The sequence below is a fragment of the Crocuta crocuta genome, unplaced genomic scaffold (genome assembly GCF_008692635.1).
Source record: "Crocuta crocuta isolate KB4526 unplaced genomic scaffold, BGI_CrCroc_1.0 scaffold138, whole genome shotgun sequence".
Taxonomy (NCBI): domain Eukaryota; kingdom Metazoa; phylum Chordata; class Mammalia; order Carnivora; family Hyaenidae; genus Crocuta; species Crocuta crocuta.
Window position 1 is genome coordinate 4,659,030 of NW_027532585.1, and position 20,629 is coordinate 4,679,658.

A 20,629-nucleotide genomic window follows, 5' to 3' on the forward strand; every position below is an offset into this window, starting at 1 on the left:
GCAGGTGGCCGGGCGCGGGGACCCAGCTCCGCTGCAGGGCAGCCCTGGGCTCCGCAGCGACCTCCCGTAGAGCCCAGCCCCGGCCCTCCGGCCCAGGACGCGGCTCCCGGCCCGCCCTGCCTCCCCCTGCCCGTCGTCTGGCTGCGCTCTCCGCCTTCGGCTTTTCCTCTCCCTCCCAGGGTCTCCACCCCTGCTTGTCTCCCCAGCTCTGCTCTCCTTCGCTCGACTCCTTTCCTCCCCACCTCGTCCCCCGCCCCTACGCCTCTGCAGTTTTTTTTATCGCAGAGAGTTCCAAAGAGACCCCATAAACCCAATAAACCAAAAATGTAAGCACTGCCCAGATCCGTGTACGTATCCTGTCGCTTCTAGAAGGCAAATTGACGCCGGGTGGATTTGGATGGGCTTCCTGGGAGAGGCCGGGAAGCTTTCAGATATTCTAAGTCAGGAGACAGCTGGCTGTGTTCTTGGCATCTCTGCAGCGGCTGAGGACTTCTTTCTTCATCCTGACATCCCCAGCCCAGGACGTTAGCCCATTGTGCAGATGGAGGACGTGGAGAAGGGAGGTAACCCCGACTATCATCAACTTAATTTTTCTCATGTGGTGGATTTCAGTCCTTTGAATACTCTACGTCCTGTTTCCTCTTCCTCTTATTTGATTTCTTGACATTTTCTTGGATGGTTTAAGTAACAGGAGGAAGATAAGGCGAAGATAACCCCATACCTTTCAATAGAGTGAAATAAATAGCAACCTGAAATTACAGCCACAGAACTATCACAAATGAAACTGTGTTTGTGAAAATCTGTAACCCTAGCTATGTAATTTGGAGCGCCTCATGAAAAAGGATATTGCACAGGTGAAAGTGATTTTACAATTGCTTCCATATTTTTAATATTTTTCAAAATTGTGGAGAGGGCTTTTCTTGAATACAAGGATGAATGTTTCAGCCTGGAAAGTTCGCGGTAGCCTTAGTCATTGGAGGGCAGCAGTTATCATAAATTGCCTTTAAAGTGTATATTAAAGTGATTGAAATTTGTTTCCTTTTAAAAAAAAATGGTCTCTGAAGTTGAAAACTTTCCACCCGTACCGTATAGGCTTTTCTGAAACTTTAAAATAATTCCCATGAACTTTTTCTTACAGAAATTTCATGTTAAATGCAATGTTCCTAGGACTCTTTTAAAAATAGGAGTTGAAACACAGCCTTCAAAACTACCAATTTCCCTGCCAAATTCTTTAATCTGAGCATTCCCCTGGGTGCCTGGACCTTGCTTTTATTGAAGCAGATTTTCAGGAGGAAAAATGTGCATTCCTGGAGAACTCTGCTTTAGGGCAAGTCCTAAAGTGATGCAGGTTTGGACTTCCCACACCTATCAGGGTGCACAGGATTTGGGCTGTGGGATCAGTGTAATGCCCAGCAAATATTTTAGGTATGCTGACAAGTTGAAGGAGATGTAAAAACTCGTGGCCAGATTCATGTAAGATGAAGACAGAATTCAGTAATGGTTCCTCATTTTGCATGAAGCACTCAGATACTGAGGAAGAGGAGGCATTGAGATCTGAACTGCCCAAAGTGTCTCAGCGCCTTCCTGTTTATTACTCGTCATCATCCCTTTTCCATAGCTCGTTCCGTTTGCCCAGCCCTGAGTACCTGGGGACTTACCACTTACCGGAAAACTGTTTGCTTTACTTTTCCCCCATTATTTGTAACAACTTGAACCGAGTCGGCCTAATCCAAATTCTTATCCTTCTAACTTTGTTCGTTAGCGGCTAGATCACCGACTTCAAGTTTTTCAGTTCCTACATAATTTTTACTTCCCTCCCCCTTAACTTTATTCCTGGTCTTCAAACTAGTTCTTGCTTATTATGCTCCCCATTTATTCTCTTGACCAAAGGTTTCTAGGATGTAATTTACATTACTGACCAAATTTCCAAAGCACCTTCAATACTAACTGATGCCTTTCATCGCCCACTGGAGTATTTTTTCACCAAAGAGCTCTTATCAACCCAGAAAGGTGAAGGAGGAAGATGAGATAATCACATACAGGTAACTGAAGGCAGAAACATCTCATCATTGAGTTGTTGGGGGTCTTTTTTCCCCCTAATGAATGTCTTTAAATTAGAAATACCAGACTAATTACTGTAGTAATAATAATAATAATGATCAAATAAATTGCCACCCTCCACTGGGTATTCAGGTTCACTAAGCAACACTAAAACACACAGATAGTCGCCACGCAAAGCATCAAAAGGCTGTGTTTGTGACTCTGAACACCTAGTTCCTATTACTAGCAATCTATCTGGCATCCTTCTTTGTAGAAAAACCTGATCTCATAGAGGAAAGGCAAAAGTTAGAGGGACGCCCCGACAGCTGATACGAAATAATTCTCTGTTGAAATGCGTGAAGGGAACGTCACCATCATGAATTGGTATTTCCGTGTCCTGTGTCAGCCCCAAGGAGAGAGAATTTGGAACTGGAGGGAAATGGCAGTTATCAGGAAATGTAATGCTTGCCCGGAGAATTCTAAGCAAGTCAATCACCTGTCCAGGCAGGAGTTTTTTGTTGTTGTGGTGGTGGTGTTTTTTTTTTTTCAAATATCCATTTTCCATTTGTTTTACCCAATTCAAAAATTTTTCCCAAGAAGAAAATACGCTTGTAAAATGTCTCATTAACAGCAGAGATGAATTGGACCTCAACTTCTGAATGCCATGCAGCTTTAATGGAGATTGTAGAAGTTTGTGGAATGAAAGAATACTGCCAGCTTGTATTCGGACTGTTTTCCATCTGTGTGGTAGAGTTTGAGCTGTGTGTTCTACAAAAGCTTTGGTGGGTTGAAGGATGACTTTGGTCCTGAATTTACATTTATTTTTGTCTCAAACATGAAGCCATGTTTATTTTCCAAAATTTCACATTTTAAATACTTTCTACTTACATTTTTCTTGCCTTTAAATTGTTATCTGATTTAATTCTGTTTTGAGGGACACATTAGAGAGTCTCTACATTTAGTATTATTTTACAAGGGGGAAAAATTGGAAGGTACTGATTTCTGTGTCAAATGAATGGATCACTGGTGTCATTCTTCAGGCAGCCCGATTAATACTTACAAAATAAAGGTTTTCTCTTCAACGGATGTGGAACTTTACCCATACAAAGTACGTCGGTGTGATCAGCAGTCCTAAAATGAGTAGAGGTGAGGCGAGATCTCAGCTGGTCCTGAAGCATGATGCAGTGATTGTGTTTTTATGGAAAGCCTGTTTTGTCCAGCGGCTGGTGAATTTCAAAATGGTCCCCAACGCCTATCTCTGAGGCGAGGGGCTCAGCCACACTAGTTCAGTTAGCCTCTGTACCCCGCCCCCCACCCAGCAACATTCCAGCCCCGAGCACCTCCAAATGCAAGACTTTTATAACCGAATGGAAGCCGCTGGGAGGGGCTCGCCTGCTGGATCAACAGTTTTTACTTTAAAAAGAAGGTAGCAGTTCAGCCCCGTGTTTGTTTTTGCTGAGCACCTCGGTTTTGCCTCCGCATTTCCCCGCCAGCAGGAGACCATTACGAAGGACAATGTTCTATTCCATTGTCGTTATCTCCCACGGAACTAAAACAATGCTCTGTTTGGCCTCCTAGGCGAGGGGGATTTGTTCTGCTCTTCCTTAAGCAGAGTTTCCGACTGAGTTTCTGACCCAGTCACTTGATATCCAGCAGGGATACCTGGTGACAATATTTTTTTAAATCTGCTAGCTTGTGTTTTGTAATTTCATTCTCTGCGAAGTAGCCCAGAAACTCGATTCTCAATCAGGAAGAATCACACCGTGGCTAGGGGAAGAGGGTTTGCTAGAGCCGCATGAGTCCTATAATTTAGATCAGCTAGACAGGATTTATTTATAGTTGTCTTATTTTTTTGCTTTGTATTATTGAATAGCAAACCCTAACAGGTTTGTAATATCGTATTGTTGATTATCAAACCCTAAAAGCTTAGAAACCATAAGACCTGAGTTATTTTCCATTGGGCCAACGTGTTTCCTTTCTGTTTCCTCTCTTGAAGACATAAATAAATTTTATATGCATACATATAGTACATATAATATTACGACATAGCCAGATTTCTAACATTCCTATGACACATGTTGATGAACATTAACTCTGGAGCTATTTTGTCAGACTTGAGATCCTCTGTAACAGCGGAAAAAGCCCACAGAATAGGAAAAAACCTGATTTGCTATACGCATCTGTCTTTATACATATTTACACAGGCTCTATCCCTAAGTGCGTTTCCCCTGGAAAAATGTTATGTAGCTGAACGCAGGTCTAGTGGCAGAAAAATGCATTTGTCCTGGAGCTAAAGAATCAGTAGGGCCCTTAGGACTGTTTTTGCCCTTGAACTTGGGGCTGGCTAATTGTCAGTATCCGTCCGGTACTTGCAATTGCTTCATTGCTCAGGTTTAGCTAGGAGTAACCTGGGAAGCACAAACGTAACAGCTGCTTATAATAAAAGTGTAATTGGCCAAGATGGGCTACCTGAGGAGATTAAGCCTCCTGCTAATGAGGCCAAGGTCGTATGCTGATTTGCTTGGCTTTGAGATGGTAATAAAATAGTCCTTGTCTTCCCGCAGTCCCAGTGGCTGGGTCTGGGGCAAACCTACCTTCACAAGGCTAGTAGAGAAATAGTTCAGAGCCCAAGTCTTACTGGGGAACAGGAGAGCCATTGTAGGAGATGACATGGAAATCCAGTTAAGAATCAAGGGGCTGGAGGGGTGCCTGGGTGGCTCAGTCGGTTAATCGTCCGACTTCGGCTCAGGTCATGATCTCACGGTCTGTGGGTTCGAGCCCTGCATTGGGCTCTGTGCTGACAGCTCAGAGCCTGGAGCCTGCTTCAGATTCTGTGTCTCCCTCTCTCTCTGGGCCTCCCCCGCTCATGCTTTGTCTACCTCTGTCTCAAAAATAAATAAAAACTATTAAAAAAAAAAAAAGAATCAAGGGGCTGGAGGCAGGCAGATCTGTGTTTGAATACTGACTCCCATATTTGCTCTGTTGGTGACTCTGAGAAAGTTACTAACCACTCGGAACTTCTGTTGCCTTAGCTCTAAAAATAGAGGAAATAAAAGTAATAGCGCCCTATTATTTGTTAGACAGCTTAAATGACAAGAGGCATGTCATTGCTCCGCACTAGTGATCATATTCAGGGACCAGCACTGCCCATCTAAGACCCAACCCTATGGTTCTTCCCAGTCTTGCCCCTGTCGTTGGGAGGAATGGCCACTCCGTGGATATTGCAGTCACATGTTCTACTCCTAGATCACATGGGGCTTGTTGTCATGGACAAGTGGAAGCGTCATTCATTTTGCTCTTCAAACATCAGGGTTTGGGCTTATAAGAGCCAAATTGTGCCTGATCAATCACACTCTTTCCTGATTACTCCGCTGGGCACTATTTGTGCTATTCCTCTCCTTAGATCCAACGCCTGTGTCCCTTGCCCGTGTTTGTGGCTTTAGAAACCTCCCCACCACGTGGGCCTGCTTTCCCTTCATCACTGTTTCCTTGACTGAAGCCTGAACCCTGTAACCACACCACACTGGTCACAAGTTCAGGGGACAGATCCCTGCTCTCCACAACTTGGTCTAGTTATGGATACAAATGTGCTTGAAAAGAGAACCAGCATTAGAAACAAGGCATGAACTGTGTTGCAAATGTGGTCAAGGAGGGCCTGGGTGGCTCAGTCCATTAAGCGCATCTGACTTCAGCTCGGGTCATGATCTCACAGCTCACAGTTTGAGCCCCGCATCAGGCTCTGTGCTGACAGCTCAGAGCCTGGAGCCTGCTTTGGATTCTATGTCTCCCTCTCTCTCTGCACCTCCCCCACTCGCTCTCTGTCTCTGTCTTTCTCAAAAATAAATTTAGAAAAAGAAAAGAAAATGTGGTCAAGGATGTGCTGTGGCATATCCCACTGTGAACCACACTTTGCTCCTCCGAAAAGCTGGAGGGCACCGTCCCCGGTCAGCTCCTCTCCTAGGATGTCAGTGGAAAACAGATGCGGTAGCCTCCTATGGAAGCTTCCTGTCACCTGCAAATCAACAGTACAAAAACCAAAGTGAGAGGCATTATGAAATCATAAGATGCAGGAAAACAACCCAATCATTACTAACCCTTAAAAGGTGACTAGAGATGACAGATGCCAAATTCAATGGCTTGAAGTCTGGTTCCATCCGAGGTGAGGGAGGAGGGGGGAGTGCAATGGGAACAGGTGTACCAAGGGCCTTCCGTTATGTTGCTGTGCTCTGTCTCATGTTGAGGAATGGTCATTATGTCCTTTTCATAAATTTTGGTATACACGTGTGCGCGCGCGTGCACACACACACACACACACAACTTTGGTCTTAAAAGTTTTATCTTACAGATGAGAAAACTGAGGCCCTGGAGGAGGAAATGCTTGCCTAGAATCAGCCTCTTAGTCACCAGACTAGTGCTATGTCTAAATTGTTTCCCTCGCGACCCCTCCATCTGTATTTTCTCTGTCCTCTGTAAATCTTAGCAACATTCTTGATTTCTCTCTCTCCCTCACCCCCAAGCTCAATCCAACAGCAGGTCCTGCCAGTCGGACCTTCTTACGATGTCCTGAGTCTACCCATTTCTCCTCGTTGCCACCGCCTGCGTGTCGGTTCCCCAGCAGCCCTCCACTGATGGTGGGTCACGAAAGTGGAGAGTTGCGTGGCCATGGTGCCAGGGTTCCTGGTTGGGTCCCCACTGAGAGAGCACCGCATGCATTCACGTGGAAACCAGAATTACCTGCCACCCTTGTTATGCATACTTCACAGGGCACTCGTGTGGATAAACGTGAAGACACTCGGAGACTATGAAGCGTGGTCCGCATCTGCATGTGTAGGTAGGGAAGGGTGCATCCCTGCTTCTGCAGTTATACATGACAGGCATGTCCCTCAGTGCTGTCTCTGATTCTCCGATGGGACACCTCACTTTCTGGGCTGTGACAGATGATCATGGGGCTGCCTTATCCTCCTTGCTAGATGGAAACCCCTCCATGGTAGAAGCCCAGTCTGAGTCATCCGCACATATCCCTCAGAGCCCGGGCCCGGGGGGACAGAGCATGCGCTCAGCTGAGTAGGTGGTGAGTGAACCTTTATACAAAATAAGCCCGTGCTATTGCTGCTGGTGTTTCCATTCCACCTGTGCGCCTTTTCCTCCTATCCCCATGGATGGAAGGCACCCCTTTCTCTGGGACGCCCGTCCTTCAATGCCCGGCTGAGCCCCACATCTGCAGAGAAGTCATGCTCTACACCAGCTCTCCTCACTCAGCCCTTCCTTCCTTCCCCACTTGCAGCCTGGGCCACAAAGCTCAGCCTTCAGGGAGGTCTTGACTCATTTGACACCTTAATGGGAGGTTGGAGGTGCCCTGGGCTGGGACCACCAGGTCCGGGAGCCTCCTCCTGCAACACGGGAGGTCCTCAGCTCCCTGGGGTGGGTACCAGCACGTTACCTGGCCGGTAGCTGCTCAGTGAACAAATGAAGAGCTTCCTCATTGGGGTCTCTGCTTGCACCCTTACCCTCCTAGAGTTCTTCTTTACACCACTAAAGAGGTCTTTTGAAAGCATAAATCAGAATGCAAACCTTCACATGGCTTCCCATTGCTCTTAGACTAAATTTGAAACTCCTTCCCACAACCTAGGAAGCAGTCTATGACCTGGCCCCATCCTCCCATCCCAAACCCCTCTCCTCTCTCCCTGACTCAGCCAGGCCAGCCTCCCTTCTGCTCCTCTAACACACATTTCTACATATTTCTGCCTCAGGACTTTTGCACTTATCTTTCCTCTGCCTGGGAAACTCTTCCCCCGGTTCCACATTTGCTTGGCCCAAGGAGCCCAATAGCACACTCTATCACTATCGCCTCAACACTTACCCACTGTCCGAAGTGATCCGATTGCTTAATGACGTGGCGTGTCCCTCGTTTAGCGTCCCTTTCTCCCCCTAGATGATGGGAGCTTACAGTCTAAGAAGCAAGGCCTGTGTTTGACTTTTGCACTGCTGTGTCTCCAGACACTTAACACCTGGCAATTAATAGGTGCTCAGTAAATCAATGAGCGGAAAAAAAAAAAGTCATATCACACTGTTATGGACTGAACTGTATCCCAATCCCCTGCTCAAATTCATATCTCGAAGCCCCAAATGTGTCTATATTTAGAGAGATCATTCAGATTAAATGACAAGAAAAGAGTGAGGCCCTGATGGGATTAGGATTCTTATAATTAGGATTATAAGAAGAGGAAGAGACACAAGAGCTTTCTCTGTTTCCTCAAAAGCATGGAGGAAGGGCCGCATGAGGACCTAGGGGAAAGTGGCTGTCTACAAGCCAAGAAGTAAAGTCTTGCCCAAAACCAACCTTTATGGTACTTTGGCTTTAGCCTTCTGTCCTCCAGAACTGTGAGAGAATACATTTCTGTTAAGCCCCCCAGCCTGCCGCATTTTGTTACGGCCGCCCTAGCAGGCTAATGCGTACACCATCACTAAGTAGTTGGCTGGCCTTGGACAAGTCCATGTGCTTTGGTTTCCTCATCTGTGAAATGAGGCTAATAATAGCGCCTGTTTCATAGAGTTCCAGTGAAGATTTAAAACAATTAATCCATGCAAGGCACTTAGGGTACTCTATTAGGGTTCGCTATTTGTATTACCAATAGCAGGTTCAGTTAACTCAGAGAGGAACAGCAGTGATGCCAAATGTTCAGAACTCCTGGGTAGGGTATGAAAGAAAAATGGCACCTGGGGAAAGAGATGGCTTGGGGAGGCCCTAGACAAATGCAGGTGCAAGGAAGCAGGGAAAGAAGAGGAGATCTCTTGGAGAGACAGGCTGGGAGGAGGGACTATGAGATGTGTTCAAGTGGTAAGAACAGGGTAGTCTGGCTTGGGCAGAGTCCGGACAGGAGAGAGCCCATTTTTATTTGCACGGCACACTGGTGTTTTAAAGCGAGGGAGAGGTCGGCAGACATTCTGAGCAGGTTTCTTATGCTGATTTCATCCCCTCTACCAACAGCCATCATGTCTCTCCCTCCTGGGCACCACGCTCTTTCTCTGTCCATCGGCACACTCTGCTTCTCCTGTTCTCCAAGCACCCACTGGAAGAAATGGCCTGGGAAGTGGGGTGTCTGTCCGATTTTTAGCCCCTATGCTATATCATCGTAAGTCTGCTATTCCATCCCTCTCTCCCTTTGTGGTATGCAAAGATTTGTTCTGTAAAGATTTCATGTGTGGGTTTTTTTTTTTTTTTTTTTGGTTTTGTTTTGTTTTTTGTTAGTTTGTTTTAGGTAGACTTCACGCCCAGCACGAAACCCAATGAGGGGCTTGAACTCATGACCCCGAGATCAAGACCTGAGCTGAGATCAAGAGGAGTAGACGCTTAACCGACTAAGCCACCTGGGTACCCCTGCAAAGAAGATTTTAACTAGAATGGTCAATTCGCTATCAAGTAAGTTGTTCTGTGTAGACAGCCAGAATCATTTTTTGTTTGGTTTTCTTGTTTTCAATTCTCCTTTCCCACAAAACTGAAGCAGGTTGGGGTCTGAGCCCTCCCATCACTTATTGTCTTTATCTTTCTTCTTTGCTCTTCTCCTAGAGCTGAAGAACTGGCCTTAGGATCCATGGACATTTCTCATGCTCTCTCGCTGCTTCCTGTCTGGTGGGGTAAACACCAGTCTCCAGTCTCTGCCCCAGACTCTCCGGGTGCAAAGAGAGAACGGCAACCATGGAGCAGAGAAGGTGGGCTGGTCTCCTGACTCTGTTTCTGCTTCCTAGAGCCTCGCCACTCTGGGTTCCCTGAACCTCGCCTGTAAAATAGCACCGTCTTGGGGAAGATTGACATGAAGCTCTCGCCCACCCATAAAGTGTTCGTTGGGTGAGTGTGATGTTCTCACCATTTCAGCACTTGACTATTCTGTTCTCTCACGTTCCCCAGCCTCATGGTGCCTGGATCTCCAAACTGACAAAAGAAGAAGGGGTGGGGCTTGGTTGGGTTCAGGGCCCTTCTCACCACATAGAGTGTCCTTCACCTGACTCGGGGTTCGAACTACTCCATTGATGGCACAAACCCTGATGGGCAGTTTGGTGTGAGATGTTCTTCAGGAACAGCAAGCGGTGACACCCTGAGACCCATCCCGGGGCTCCCCAGTTTTGTTAGGTCCTCAGAGAAATGGCAGCCCGCACCCTCAGCTTCCCGTGCAGCCCAATGTAACAGACAACTGCTCCCTACATCCTCACCATCTTTGGTGCCTCAAGGGCCAGGCAGGCAGTGGGAATGGGGAGGGGGCCACCCCGGTGGGGAGCTAGAGAGCACAGGCACCTTCCAGGAGGGCAGACACTTCTCATCTCCAGCTGATTGCTGTGGTGGAAAAAAATTAGTCTGGTACAATGAGGTTGTCTAATGTGTTAAGAGAGATTTGGAGTTCAAGTGTTTAGGTATAATCCCCTTATTTTTTAAAACATTGAAAACTAACTCAAATATTAAAAAAAAAAAATTACAATGTGGACCACACAAAACATGAAACCACAGACTAGAATTTGGCTCCAGTTTTCAGCCTTTGCTTCGACTACCTTGGCATATGGATAGGCATTCAGCCTAGCCATTCTCTGTGACTTACCTGTGTTTTCTTTGGGGCCTTGTCCAAATACCCAGCAGCACTCATGTAATTTGGGCAGCCTGATGACTCTGCCATAAAGCAAGTAGTCTCAACGTAAGGACCCACCGCCCCTAGGGCTTGCCGTGTGTGACCACAGACTCCGAGAATGTTAGGGCTGGGACCCCAGAGGATCACTGGTCCTGTCCTGCAGAAAAGAAGGTGAAGGTCAGATGGACTAAGCTCTTGTCTGGGGTCACTCATCTTCTTCTTAGTCACCCAGTTGGAGCAATAAATAGTACAGTCTCCCAAACCCTGGTCCTGTTTCCTTTCTCTTTTACTAGAACTTCTACTTCCGGCTATACATGATGCTTTTTGCTTCAATGCCAAATACATCCTCTCAAGAAGGGGTCTCAAATCTGTGAATATTTTGAAATGCATATGTACTGAGCAGGAGCACCAAATATTTGAGCATCTGGTAGGTGGAGANTCTGAGGCCCCTTCTGTAGAGACGGTGGACAGAGATTGGTTGATCCAGGATGCAGGCTCCTCCTCCTATCTATCCAGGGTTCAGACAAGCCCCACACAGAAGAATCTTAAGGAGAGGGGACCACACCAGCCACAGGCACCCAGGCTGTTCTCAGGAGGATGCTTTATGGTGTCTGCTACTTGGTCTCCCTTTGGGGCTGTCAAGGTAGTGACATGATGTTGCCATAAACAACTTCTGAGGCTCCTTAATGCCACCTCCAAACTTCAATATCTAATCCCTCCCAAAGCTATGTACAGTTCTGTGTACTCCTCTTCATGAACGTTATATCTTCATTTTATTAGCTTTTTCAGATAATTCAAACAGATTGCAGAGGCTCCATTTTCCCTTCCAGAAGTCATGCTGGTTTAATTAGTTAATGTTTGTAAAGCGCTTCTGAAGAGGGAAAGCGCTGTGGAAATACTAAGTAGTAGTATTAGGAGTTTCTCAACACACTTTATAACCTCCCTCCTGCGTAAATGCCATCCTTTGATCATGTGGGGTGCATGTGAGTTCTGACTCCTGCTTCACTTCACGGAGAGCGTTTCAGCCTGCCTTTTGGGTCGCATTGGGCCCCAACACAGTTACAGCCCGCTGGTGTCCCTGGGGCCACAGTTCTTCTTCTGTTGTAGCCGAGAGTCTTGGAAAAAACCAAGAACAAATGTTTCTCACAAACAGCTCATGGTCTTTGGATTTCCTTTCTTCCTTTTGCAAATGTTAATGAGCGCCCAGCGTGTACTAGGCATTCCCTTCCCCTTGGCCCCCTTGATTTGCCTGGGCTAATGGTTTCCCTGAGGGACCTTAGTTGAATCATTTCACCTTTCCGTATTCTTTGACTCCTTTGCCGGTGTTGCAATAGATCAAACACAAAATATCTGGGGATAAAAATATGCCCATGCTCTGTCTGTCTTCCTGTGTTAAACAGCTCACTTTGGCCACCTTTTAGTGGTGAATAAAGAGAAGTCTATGTGGTTTCCATTGTTTCCACTTAGGAATAGGTTTTGCCTTTTAAAATTACAGTGACGTCTCCCTGATTATAAAGGAATAAAGTGTGACACATGAAATTTTCCTAAGTTTATTGTACATTAAAATGTTTCTCAAAGGTTTCATATGCTTCTCTGCCTTCTCAAACAAAAATGCAATTTAACTTTGAGGGCCATTTCCCTGAATACCCAATGTACATTGCATTCGGTGGCTTTCATGCCCTCAAGAACACATGAGGCCGTAGTCACTTGTGTCTAAGCAAAGTCACCCCAGGTTGTGATATTGTTTGACTCACTTGGTTTGTTTGTTCTCTCTCTGTCTCCAAGATTCCTGCCTCAGGCAGTACCTTACTTTCCCATCTGATTCCTCTAACCTTATGCAAGCTAGGAAATGGGAGCATTAGGCTCGTTAGAATTGGGCATAACATAAGAGTAAATAGGCTTTAAATGAGTGACTAAGAAGGTCACCTATGAGCAAAAAACCCAGTTGTAATTTACAAACCCTGTGACACATCATCTTAACTGCTTAATGTCCTTGTCTTCATCCCTTTTCAGTATGGCTCTCTTCTGGGGGGAGGTTCACAGGATGAGTGACTTCTGGGCCGATGTTCCTGCATATTGAAACAAAAACACTTTCTGGTTTTGATACAAAGAGTTCTTAAAGACCTACACAGAGGAGGTGTCCCCTGCTTATTGAAGAAATGGCTCCAGCAGCTTTTCAGGCAATAAGGAACTTCAGGAAATGATAGGTTTATGGTAGGCTTAAAGATACTTTGAAACACAAATGTACTCCTGTTAGAAAAATACACATTTATAAGCCAGTTTTCCTGGAAAACCTCAAAGTTCTCTGTGACCCAGAAAATGTTGTAATGAAAGCAAGCTTTCTTTTCCTTCTCTCAGAATGCCCCACCTGGAGAATTTCAGAGCCAAGCCACCACCTGTCGTCATTTTCTATTCACCACCCTAAGTGTTCAAGTTCCTCCGATTTCCTAACGGTGAGAGAAGAACATGTTCATTTGCATCTTTTTGTTTTTAATGTATAAAAAGAGAAAGCAATTCAGCACTCTGTACCCATATCCCAGTGAGGCAGCCTGATTTGATTTTCCAAAAGTGAGATCTTGGCAATGACCACCTTTGTTACATTACCGGCTCTAACGCTTTTATTCTCTAGGGTCATAAGTGTGACATGCTATCTCTTTGACGCATGCGGCCTCCCCCGTGTAATGTCTAAATAGAGAAAGAAGAGAAATGAACATATGAGATATTGTTTAGAATTTGGTTATTTCAGGAGAGCCTGGGTGGCTCAGTTGGTTAAGCTCAGGTCATGATCTCATGGTTTGTGGGTTCAAGCCCCACGTTGGGCTCTGTGCTGACAATGCAAAGCCTGCTCAGGATTCTTTCTCTCCCTCTCGCTCTGCTCCTTTCAACTCACTCTACCTCTCTCAAAATAAATAAATAAACTTAAAAAAAAAAAGAATTTGGCTATTTCATAGGAAGCATTATCTAATTCCTTGGTCAAGAGCATGGATTTGGATACAGAATGGTCCCGGGTTTGAATCCAAGCTATACCACCTCCTAGCTGTGAGACCACAGACAAGTTGCTGAGACTCTCTGAGTCTCGGTTTCTCATCTGTAATATGAGTGTTTCAGTTACTTATTGCACCCAAAGCTTAGTAGCTGAAAACCACAACGATATATTTTTTTCAAGATTCTGCCATTCGAACAGGATTGACAATGGATGCCTCATCTCCGCTTCACATATTGTCAGGATCCCTTATAAAGTTGCATTCAGCTGGAAGTTCCGCTGGGCTGGAACGTCTAAGATGGCCTCACTCACATGACTGGAAGTTGGTGCTACCAGCTGGGGCACTCAGTTTTCTACATGGATTTTCTGCCTCTGGCGGGCTAGACTCGTTTCCATGGAGCGTGGCAGCTGGGTTCCAAGAAAGCAAGAACAGAAGCTGCCAGAGCTCTTTAAGACCTAGTGCCAGGGGGACCTGGGTGGCTTAGTTGGTTAAGCATCTGACTCTTGATTTTGGCTCAAGTCATGATCTCACAGTTCGTGAGATCAAGCCCTGCATCGGCTCCATGCTGATGGTGCAGAACCTGCTTGGGAGTCTCTCTCTCCTTCTCTTGATGGAAGAAATGGCAAACAATTTATGGCTATTTGTAATCCAATGCAATGGGTACACACAGGGTTGTTATGAACATTAAATGAGATAATAGGAGTGGGTAAGTCCTTAATAAACAGCTGCTTATTACTGTTATATGGTACTGAATCAAAATGATGCCAACCTATTGTGATTGTATTAGATGATTTGCCATCCACTATCTGGATCTTCCAATTACTCTGGCCGGCTCTTGGTTCCTTCTTGCTATCTGTGATTCTACCTAACACAGTGCTAGCCCCATGGAAGGTGCTGGAAGAAAGACACTAGCTAAATATTTATTGAGGGTTCATTAGATGTCAGGCACTGTTCTAAGTAAGCACTTTGCTTCTGTTACATAGTAACCCCACAGATACTAGGGCTAACCTTATTCTGAAGAGTAGGCTATTGAGTCACAGAGAAGCAAAGCAACCACCCTAAGGTCACATACCTATTAACCCGTAGAGCTGAGCCTGGCTTACCCCAGAATCCTGTTTGCTTCTTACATCACTCTAAGCTCCCTTCCTACTCAAATATTCTATGTTTCTTCTATGTACAAAGCATATAAAGGAATTGAAGGAACTTAGTTTCTTGGTACAGAATGAAAAGTTGAGAGGTAGAGTCCAGTGGGATTGTTTGCTGGAAATGTAGTCAGAATAATTCAGAGCTTAGCTCTCTGTACATTGGCTAATACTCTATCTTTAGTTAAAAAGGGAAAGAAATACTTAGATGGATAGTTACATTTCCACTTTGGATATTCAGCATCAGTTCCTTTCCCCACCCCCATTTTTTAGCTTTTTATTTAAATTCCAGTTAGTTGGGGCAACTGGCTGGCTCACTTGGAAAAGCGTGTGATTCTGGATCTTGGGGTCATGAGTTTGAGCCCCACATGGTGTGTAGAGATTACTTAAATAAATAAAAGTTAAAAAAAAAAAACAAAAAACCAGGGGATCCTGGAAGGCTCAGTTGGTTAAGTATCTGACTCTTGATTTTGGCTCAGGTCATGATCTCATGGTTCATGGGCTCAAGCCTCAATTTGGGCTCTGCACTGGCAATGCGGAATGTGCTTCGGATTCTCCCTTTCACCCTCTCTCTCTGCCCCTCCCTACCTTGTGTGCATGTGAATACTCTGTCTCTCTCACTCTATCTTTCTCTCTCAAAGTAAATAAATTAATTTTAAAAACTTAAAAATAAAATAAATATAAATTCCAGTTAACATGTAGTGTACTATTAGTTTCAGGTGAACAATATAGTGATTTCATACTTCCATACAACACCTGCTGCTCATCACAGCAAATGCCCTCTTTAAGCCCCATCACTTATTTAACTCATCCCCCACCCACCTCCCCTCTGGTAACCATCAGTTTGTTCTCTACAATCAAGAGTCTGTTTTTGGTTTGCTTCTCTCTCTCTCTCTCTCTCTTTCTCTCTCTCTCATCCCTTTGTTTTGTTTCTTAAATTCTACACATGAGTTAAATCATATGGTATTTGTCTTACTCTGACTTACCTCAATTAGCACTATAGTCTCTAGCACCATCCACATCATTGCAAATGGCAAGATTTCATTCTTTCTGGTGGCTGAGTAATATTCCATTGTATACATGTACCGCATCTTCTTTATCCATTCCTCAGTCGATGGACACTTGGGCTGCTTCTATAGTTTGGCTATAATAGATAATGATGCTTTATACATCAGGGTGCATGTATCCCTTTGATACTTTATATTACTATAAACTAGTAATTTATTTACTAGTACTTTTGTATTCTTTGGGTAAATATCCAGTAGTGCGATTGCTGGATCATAGGGTGGTTCTATTTTTAACTTTTGGAGGAACTTCCAAACTGTTCTGCAGAGTGGCTGCACCAGGTTTCGGCATCAGCTCTTAATTAATTTGCTTCTCCAGTGCCTTAACCTCCTTCTATGAAATGGGGATGGCGGCAATTAGATAAAATGGAATTCATCAGCACATGTGACTTTGGCCGGGATGAAAATATCTGCATAAATGCTAGGTATTCTTGTTTTTAATTAGTCATTATTATCAGGTGCTCTGATTCATTGTCAGGGAAACTTAATTTCGGGTTGTATCATCTCCTCTGATGCAGTTCCTTTTAAAATGATGTCTCAGACATTAAGAGACATTAAGTTATGCTGTCCCAAACCACTCATAATCTCAGAGGAGCTCAGATTTTCTGCCAGCATATTTTCTCCTCCTACATCTTCCTGAAATAAAAAAAAATGAAAGCAGGGAAGGAAAGCACTGTGTATGTACTATCTCTGATCCTACTTTCAGATGGGGTGACAGGGCGAAGGCAGGGCGTGTGAAAAGCACCCTCAAGGCTCTGATTGTGATTTAGTTCATTTATCGGGCATCATTTCACCCAATCCCAGAGAGAGCATTCATCTTGTTCAGGTTCTGGGAAGACTGGGTGCTGGTGGGAGTGTAGCTTTGTCAGGAGACCATGACTGTCGCACAGATGCCCCCACTAACTAGTTGTCTAATCCTTAACAAGTTGCTTTGTCTTTCCAGGCTCATTTTCCTCATCTGTCAAGTCAAATGAAGATTATGGAATAGATGATCTCTAAAAACCCCTTCCAGCTCTACAGTTCTATTCTGGGTCTGTCTGCACCTGCAGACAGTGACGTGGGGGGAGGAAGGGCACCGGAGGGGGAGGCAAATGTAGTCATGAGAATAAACCACATTTACCTGGAGCAGCCCTGTGTCCTCATTGGGCTGTGGAGTGGAGGCTTGTCGCACATTGTCCAAATAATTGATTGAGTTCTCTCTCCTTTCTCTCTCAGTGGACACACAGCTTTAGTTGCTGGGAGTAACAGCTGCTTCTCTGAAATTTCCATCCCAGGGCTTTCCGTCCTCCACTGTGTCCTCTCGGAAACTTGTCATGGTTTTTCTGGATGGATGCCCACAGAATTTTAATCCAGTCACACACACACACACACACACACACACACACACACATACTATGCATAACAATAAGCAAAACCAGGTTATGGGTTGAGTGTTTCTTTATTGAATTTGGTTACTTCAAGGGCTCAGAGCCTAGAGAGGCATCGCTTGTGCCATCAACCCCAAGCCACGGGGAGCCAGGGCCCATGAGTTCTCTTGGTAAAGGGTTTGCATGTGAAGCTGTAGGGAAGCGGCCCTACATCTGCTTCAGCTCCCATCCAGGATCCAGCCCTGGTCCTGACACGTCTAAGCTCTTGGTAAATGGTTGCTTAATTAAACTAGGCGTGTTCCCATAATATCCCAATTTCTTCCCCTCTCCAATAAACACGTGCATTTCCAGTAAGTGGGGAGGAAAAGACATCCCAGCTCTCATGAAACTTAGCAATGTCCCTCCAGCTTTACAAGATACAGTTCTTCCACCTTGTGGAAAGATACCTTGCTAGGAAGCTAAAAATGCACATTCCTGGACACTGCTCTCTGACGTTCATTCAGTAGGTCTGGATCCAGGAAACTATTTTATTCACTCCAGGCCAGCCTGATGTGGGGGGTGGGGGGGGAGGGCAGTGATAGACTCCTAAGAAATGCTCATGCCTAGAAATAAATAGCATTGTCACAAACAAGGAGTTCGTGTTTCATTTGTATTTCACGTTGTTTTGATAAAATCCATGAAAAACAATGCTTAATCATCAGGATTCCTGGCACTGACATTAAGGTCATTGCTCTGTATCTTGGATACATGTCTCTAGCACCTGGATATCCAAAAACTCAAAGCAGGAATAAAAAGAGCAAAGCCCCCAGGGTTGTTAGAGAAGAGCAGAAGTACCTTGGAGTTCAAATTCTGCACTTCCCAGCTGTATGACTGGGGCAAGTTAGGGAACCTCTCTGAGCCTTTGTTTTTGTTTTTTTTTTTCCATCTATAAAACTGGGATATGATTAACCTTCCTGATGGAGGGGTTAAGAAAATTAAATGGGTTTATGCACCCCTACGTGATGGCTCAGTAAATAGTTCCACTTAGGACAAAATTTGCCACTGATTCCCCACCCCCTCATCACCCAGGGAGGGGCAGTGTCTGTGACGCCTAACTTCAAATCGGTATTTGGGATTTGGTGGTAGTTTGGCGTATCCTGTGGTGCCTGATATGCAGCCCCGGACCTCCCTGGGCCTCCACTACCCACTGCGCTAGACTTTTCTAAGGGCTGCAGTTCACTCCCTGGCCGGTTCCCCTCCTCCACCTAATAGAAGAGGTGGTGGGTTGGGTATTTTTATTTTAAAAGATTCTTTTCTGGGCCTTTGACTCGGTGCTGCAAGTATCCGTGTGGGTTTCGCGGGCCTCGGTTGCCTTCGTAGAAAGGAGGAGGCGTCCTAGCTGGGAGCGATGAGCCACTCAGGCCCCCCCCCCCCCCCCCNTTTCCACGGCCCCCGGGTCTCTTGAGGTGGGCGGCAAATCCTCCTGCGCAAGGGACCCGGAGAGGTTGGGGAGGTGGCCGGGCCAGCTGTCTGAGAGTGGGGCAGCGCTCCACAGCCGGCCATGCGGCAGAGAAGGGCCACGGGGCCGGGATTTGGGACCCCATCGTCTCCTCACCGAAGGAGGCGCCGGGAATTGCCTCCGGCCGAGCTCTGCGGGGAAACGAGGGCCCCATCCACCGCCCGGATCCCCTTCTGGAGGACTCGCATCTCCGGGCCCTGCACTGGCTACGCGATAATGGGAGCCGAGACCCGGCGACTGCGCCTTTCTCTCGCACGACCCTCTAGGCAGCGGAGCCCTGGGGCCTCGGGGCGCCAACCCGGGAAGTAACTGGAGAGTTGGCTGGATTTTGTCTCCATCCCGCTCTACATCCTCAGACCCGGGCGGCCGCAGGGACGCGTCCCCCTCTCCACCCACCCCCCCGTCCCCGCCGAACCGCAGGGCAGAGCGCGGAATCAAAAGCACTGTCCATCCGGAGGCCCAGCTGGCGACAGCCCAGAGGACTGACAGGCCACCCGTCTGCCGGGCCCGGGAAACCCGCCTCCCTGCGGAGAGTAGCTCAGGACAATCACACACACACTCATACGCACACACGCACACACACGCGCGCACACACACACACACACAATCAAATACAGTAAAAGCCCAAGGTCTGCCTCCAGGGCCAGAGGCGGCCTCCGGAACCGGACCGAGCTGGGGTCCTGCGAGGGGCCCGAAAGAGTGGGGGCGCCCGGGGAGGGGAGGGCGCGGGGGNGGCAGGGAACACGGCCCTTCCCCCGCCCAGGAGCCACGCCAGACCGCCGCACTCAGAGGACTGTTTGTTAATAGTCCAATTAGATAATTGCCATCTTTCACTCCTTTTGCTCCGCATTTCCCATAAAGGAATGAATGGGGAGAGCGGCGTGGAGAGGGCTTCTGCCCCGGCAAGGTGACGAGAAGGGCTGGAGCTTGCTCCTTGCACAAGGCCATGCGCTTGAATTGAATCATTGTAGCCTAATCAATGCTCTTATTGGATTACTGGCTGTTGCTTTTCTCAAAGATATTGTAGCAGAGACAATGAAATAGCTAGGGGAAAACTTTTTTTTTTTTATTTTGAAGCAGAACTCACAGTTGAGATTTTTCTCGGCCCTCTCCCTCTCCCCCCCTCTCTCTCCCGCTGGACTCTGAGCACAAAGCTGCCCTTTGAATGGGCTGCCTCAGGGCTGCCGGAGGTGCGGGCGTGAAAAACCCCAACGGGATCACTAAATGGAGAGAGGTGGCCGTTTAAGATGGCTGTCAGCGTCGAGGTGTGTTAAGAAGGAGTGATTTGGGGCGAAAGCTTGGCTTTTGGAGTTCGGGGGGGAGATACTTTTTGGGAAAACTTTTACTCCCTCCCCCCCTTTCCCCCAGAGGCAACCTCTTCTTCCGCAGCAGGGTGTGTGAGGGTTTCTGTTGCTTTCTTTTTCCCTCCCCCCTCCTCCCTCATTCAGCTCTATCTGTCGAGTGCGCAGAAAACCCCTCTAGCCGGTGTGTGAGCAGGAGGGTCAAAGGCAAAGGGAAAGTTAATAATGCCTGCTAATGGTACTAACAATTCAGGATGAATCTTGTCAAAAGTTTTTCTGGAAGTGTGGGTCTTTGATTGTGTGTTTCCTGAAAGCAAGAGCAGTCATTTCCGTTTATCCACCGGCTAAACCCCTACTTGATTGGGGACAAGGACAGAAACCATCCATTACGATCTGATATATTATCCAAACAATTTAGTGTATTCATGAGGTAACCGAAACGTGGGGGCTGCGAAATTACCCGTAATCAATTGCAACAGCGAGCGCGCGTCCCCGCGGGTGTCGGACAGCTACAAGTCGCCGTCTCAGTCGCAGGCGGGAGCCGCAGCGTTTCGGAGTTGCTCTGCTCGCTCCCTGATCGCCGGGCTGGGGACACCGGACGTGCCCAGAGGACGCGGA

The 20,629-nt window shown here is 46.6% G+C and overlaps 1 protein-coding gene and 1 long non-coding RNA gene across 7 annotated transcripts in view; both read left to right on the top strand.

Annotated features, from left to right (window-relative positions):
- Positions 1-16,970, top strand: part of LOC144244295 (uncharacterized) — a 17,600-nt gene extending 630 nt beyond the window's left edge. The window contains exons 2-8 of one of the 6 annotated variants that reach the window (XR_013338900.1): positions 6,804-6,871; positions 9,029-9,173; positions 9,290-9,460; positions 9,608-9,886; positions 10,949-11,082; positions 13,014-13,108; positions 16,789-16,970. This is a non-coding gene — a long non-coding RNA (uncharacterized LOC144244295). Of the gene's footprint in view, positions 1-6,276; positions 6,672-6,803; positions 6,872-9,028; positions 9,174-9,289; positions 9,461-9,607; positions 9,887-10,948; positions 11,083-13,013; positions 13,109-16,788 lie in introns of those variants that run through there. The other 5 variants (XR_013338899.1, XR_013338898.1, XR_013338902.1 and 2 more) reach the window with 5 other exon arrangements.
- Positions 16,971-18,752: 1,782 nt separating this feature from the next.
- Positions 18,753-20,629, top strand: part of VAX1 (ventral anterior homeobox 1) — a 5,242-nt gene continuing 3,365 nt past the window's right edge. The window contains 2 exon segments of the mRNA XM_077779523.1: positions 18,753-19,015; positions 20,079-20,103. Coding sequence (XP_077635649.1) covers positions 18,753-19,015; positions 20,079-20,103 — 288 coding nt within the window.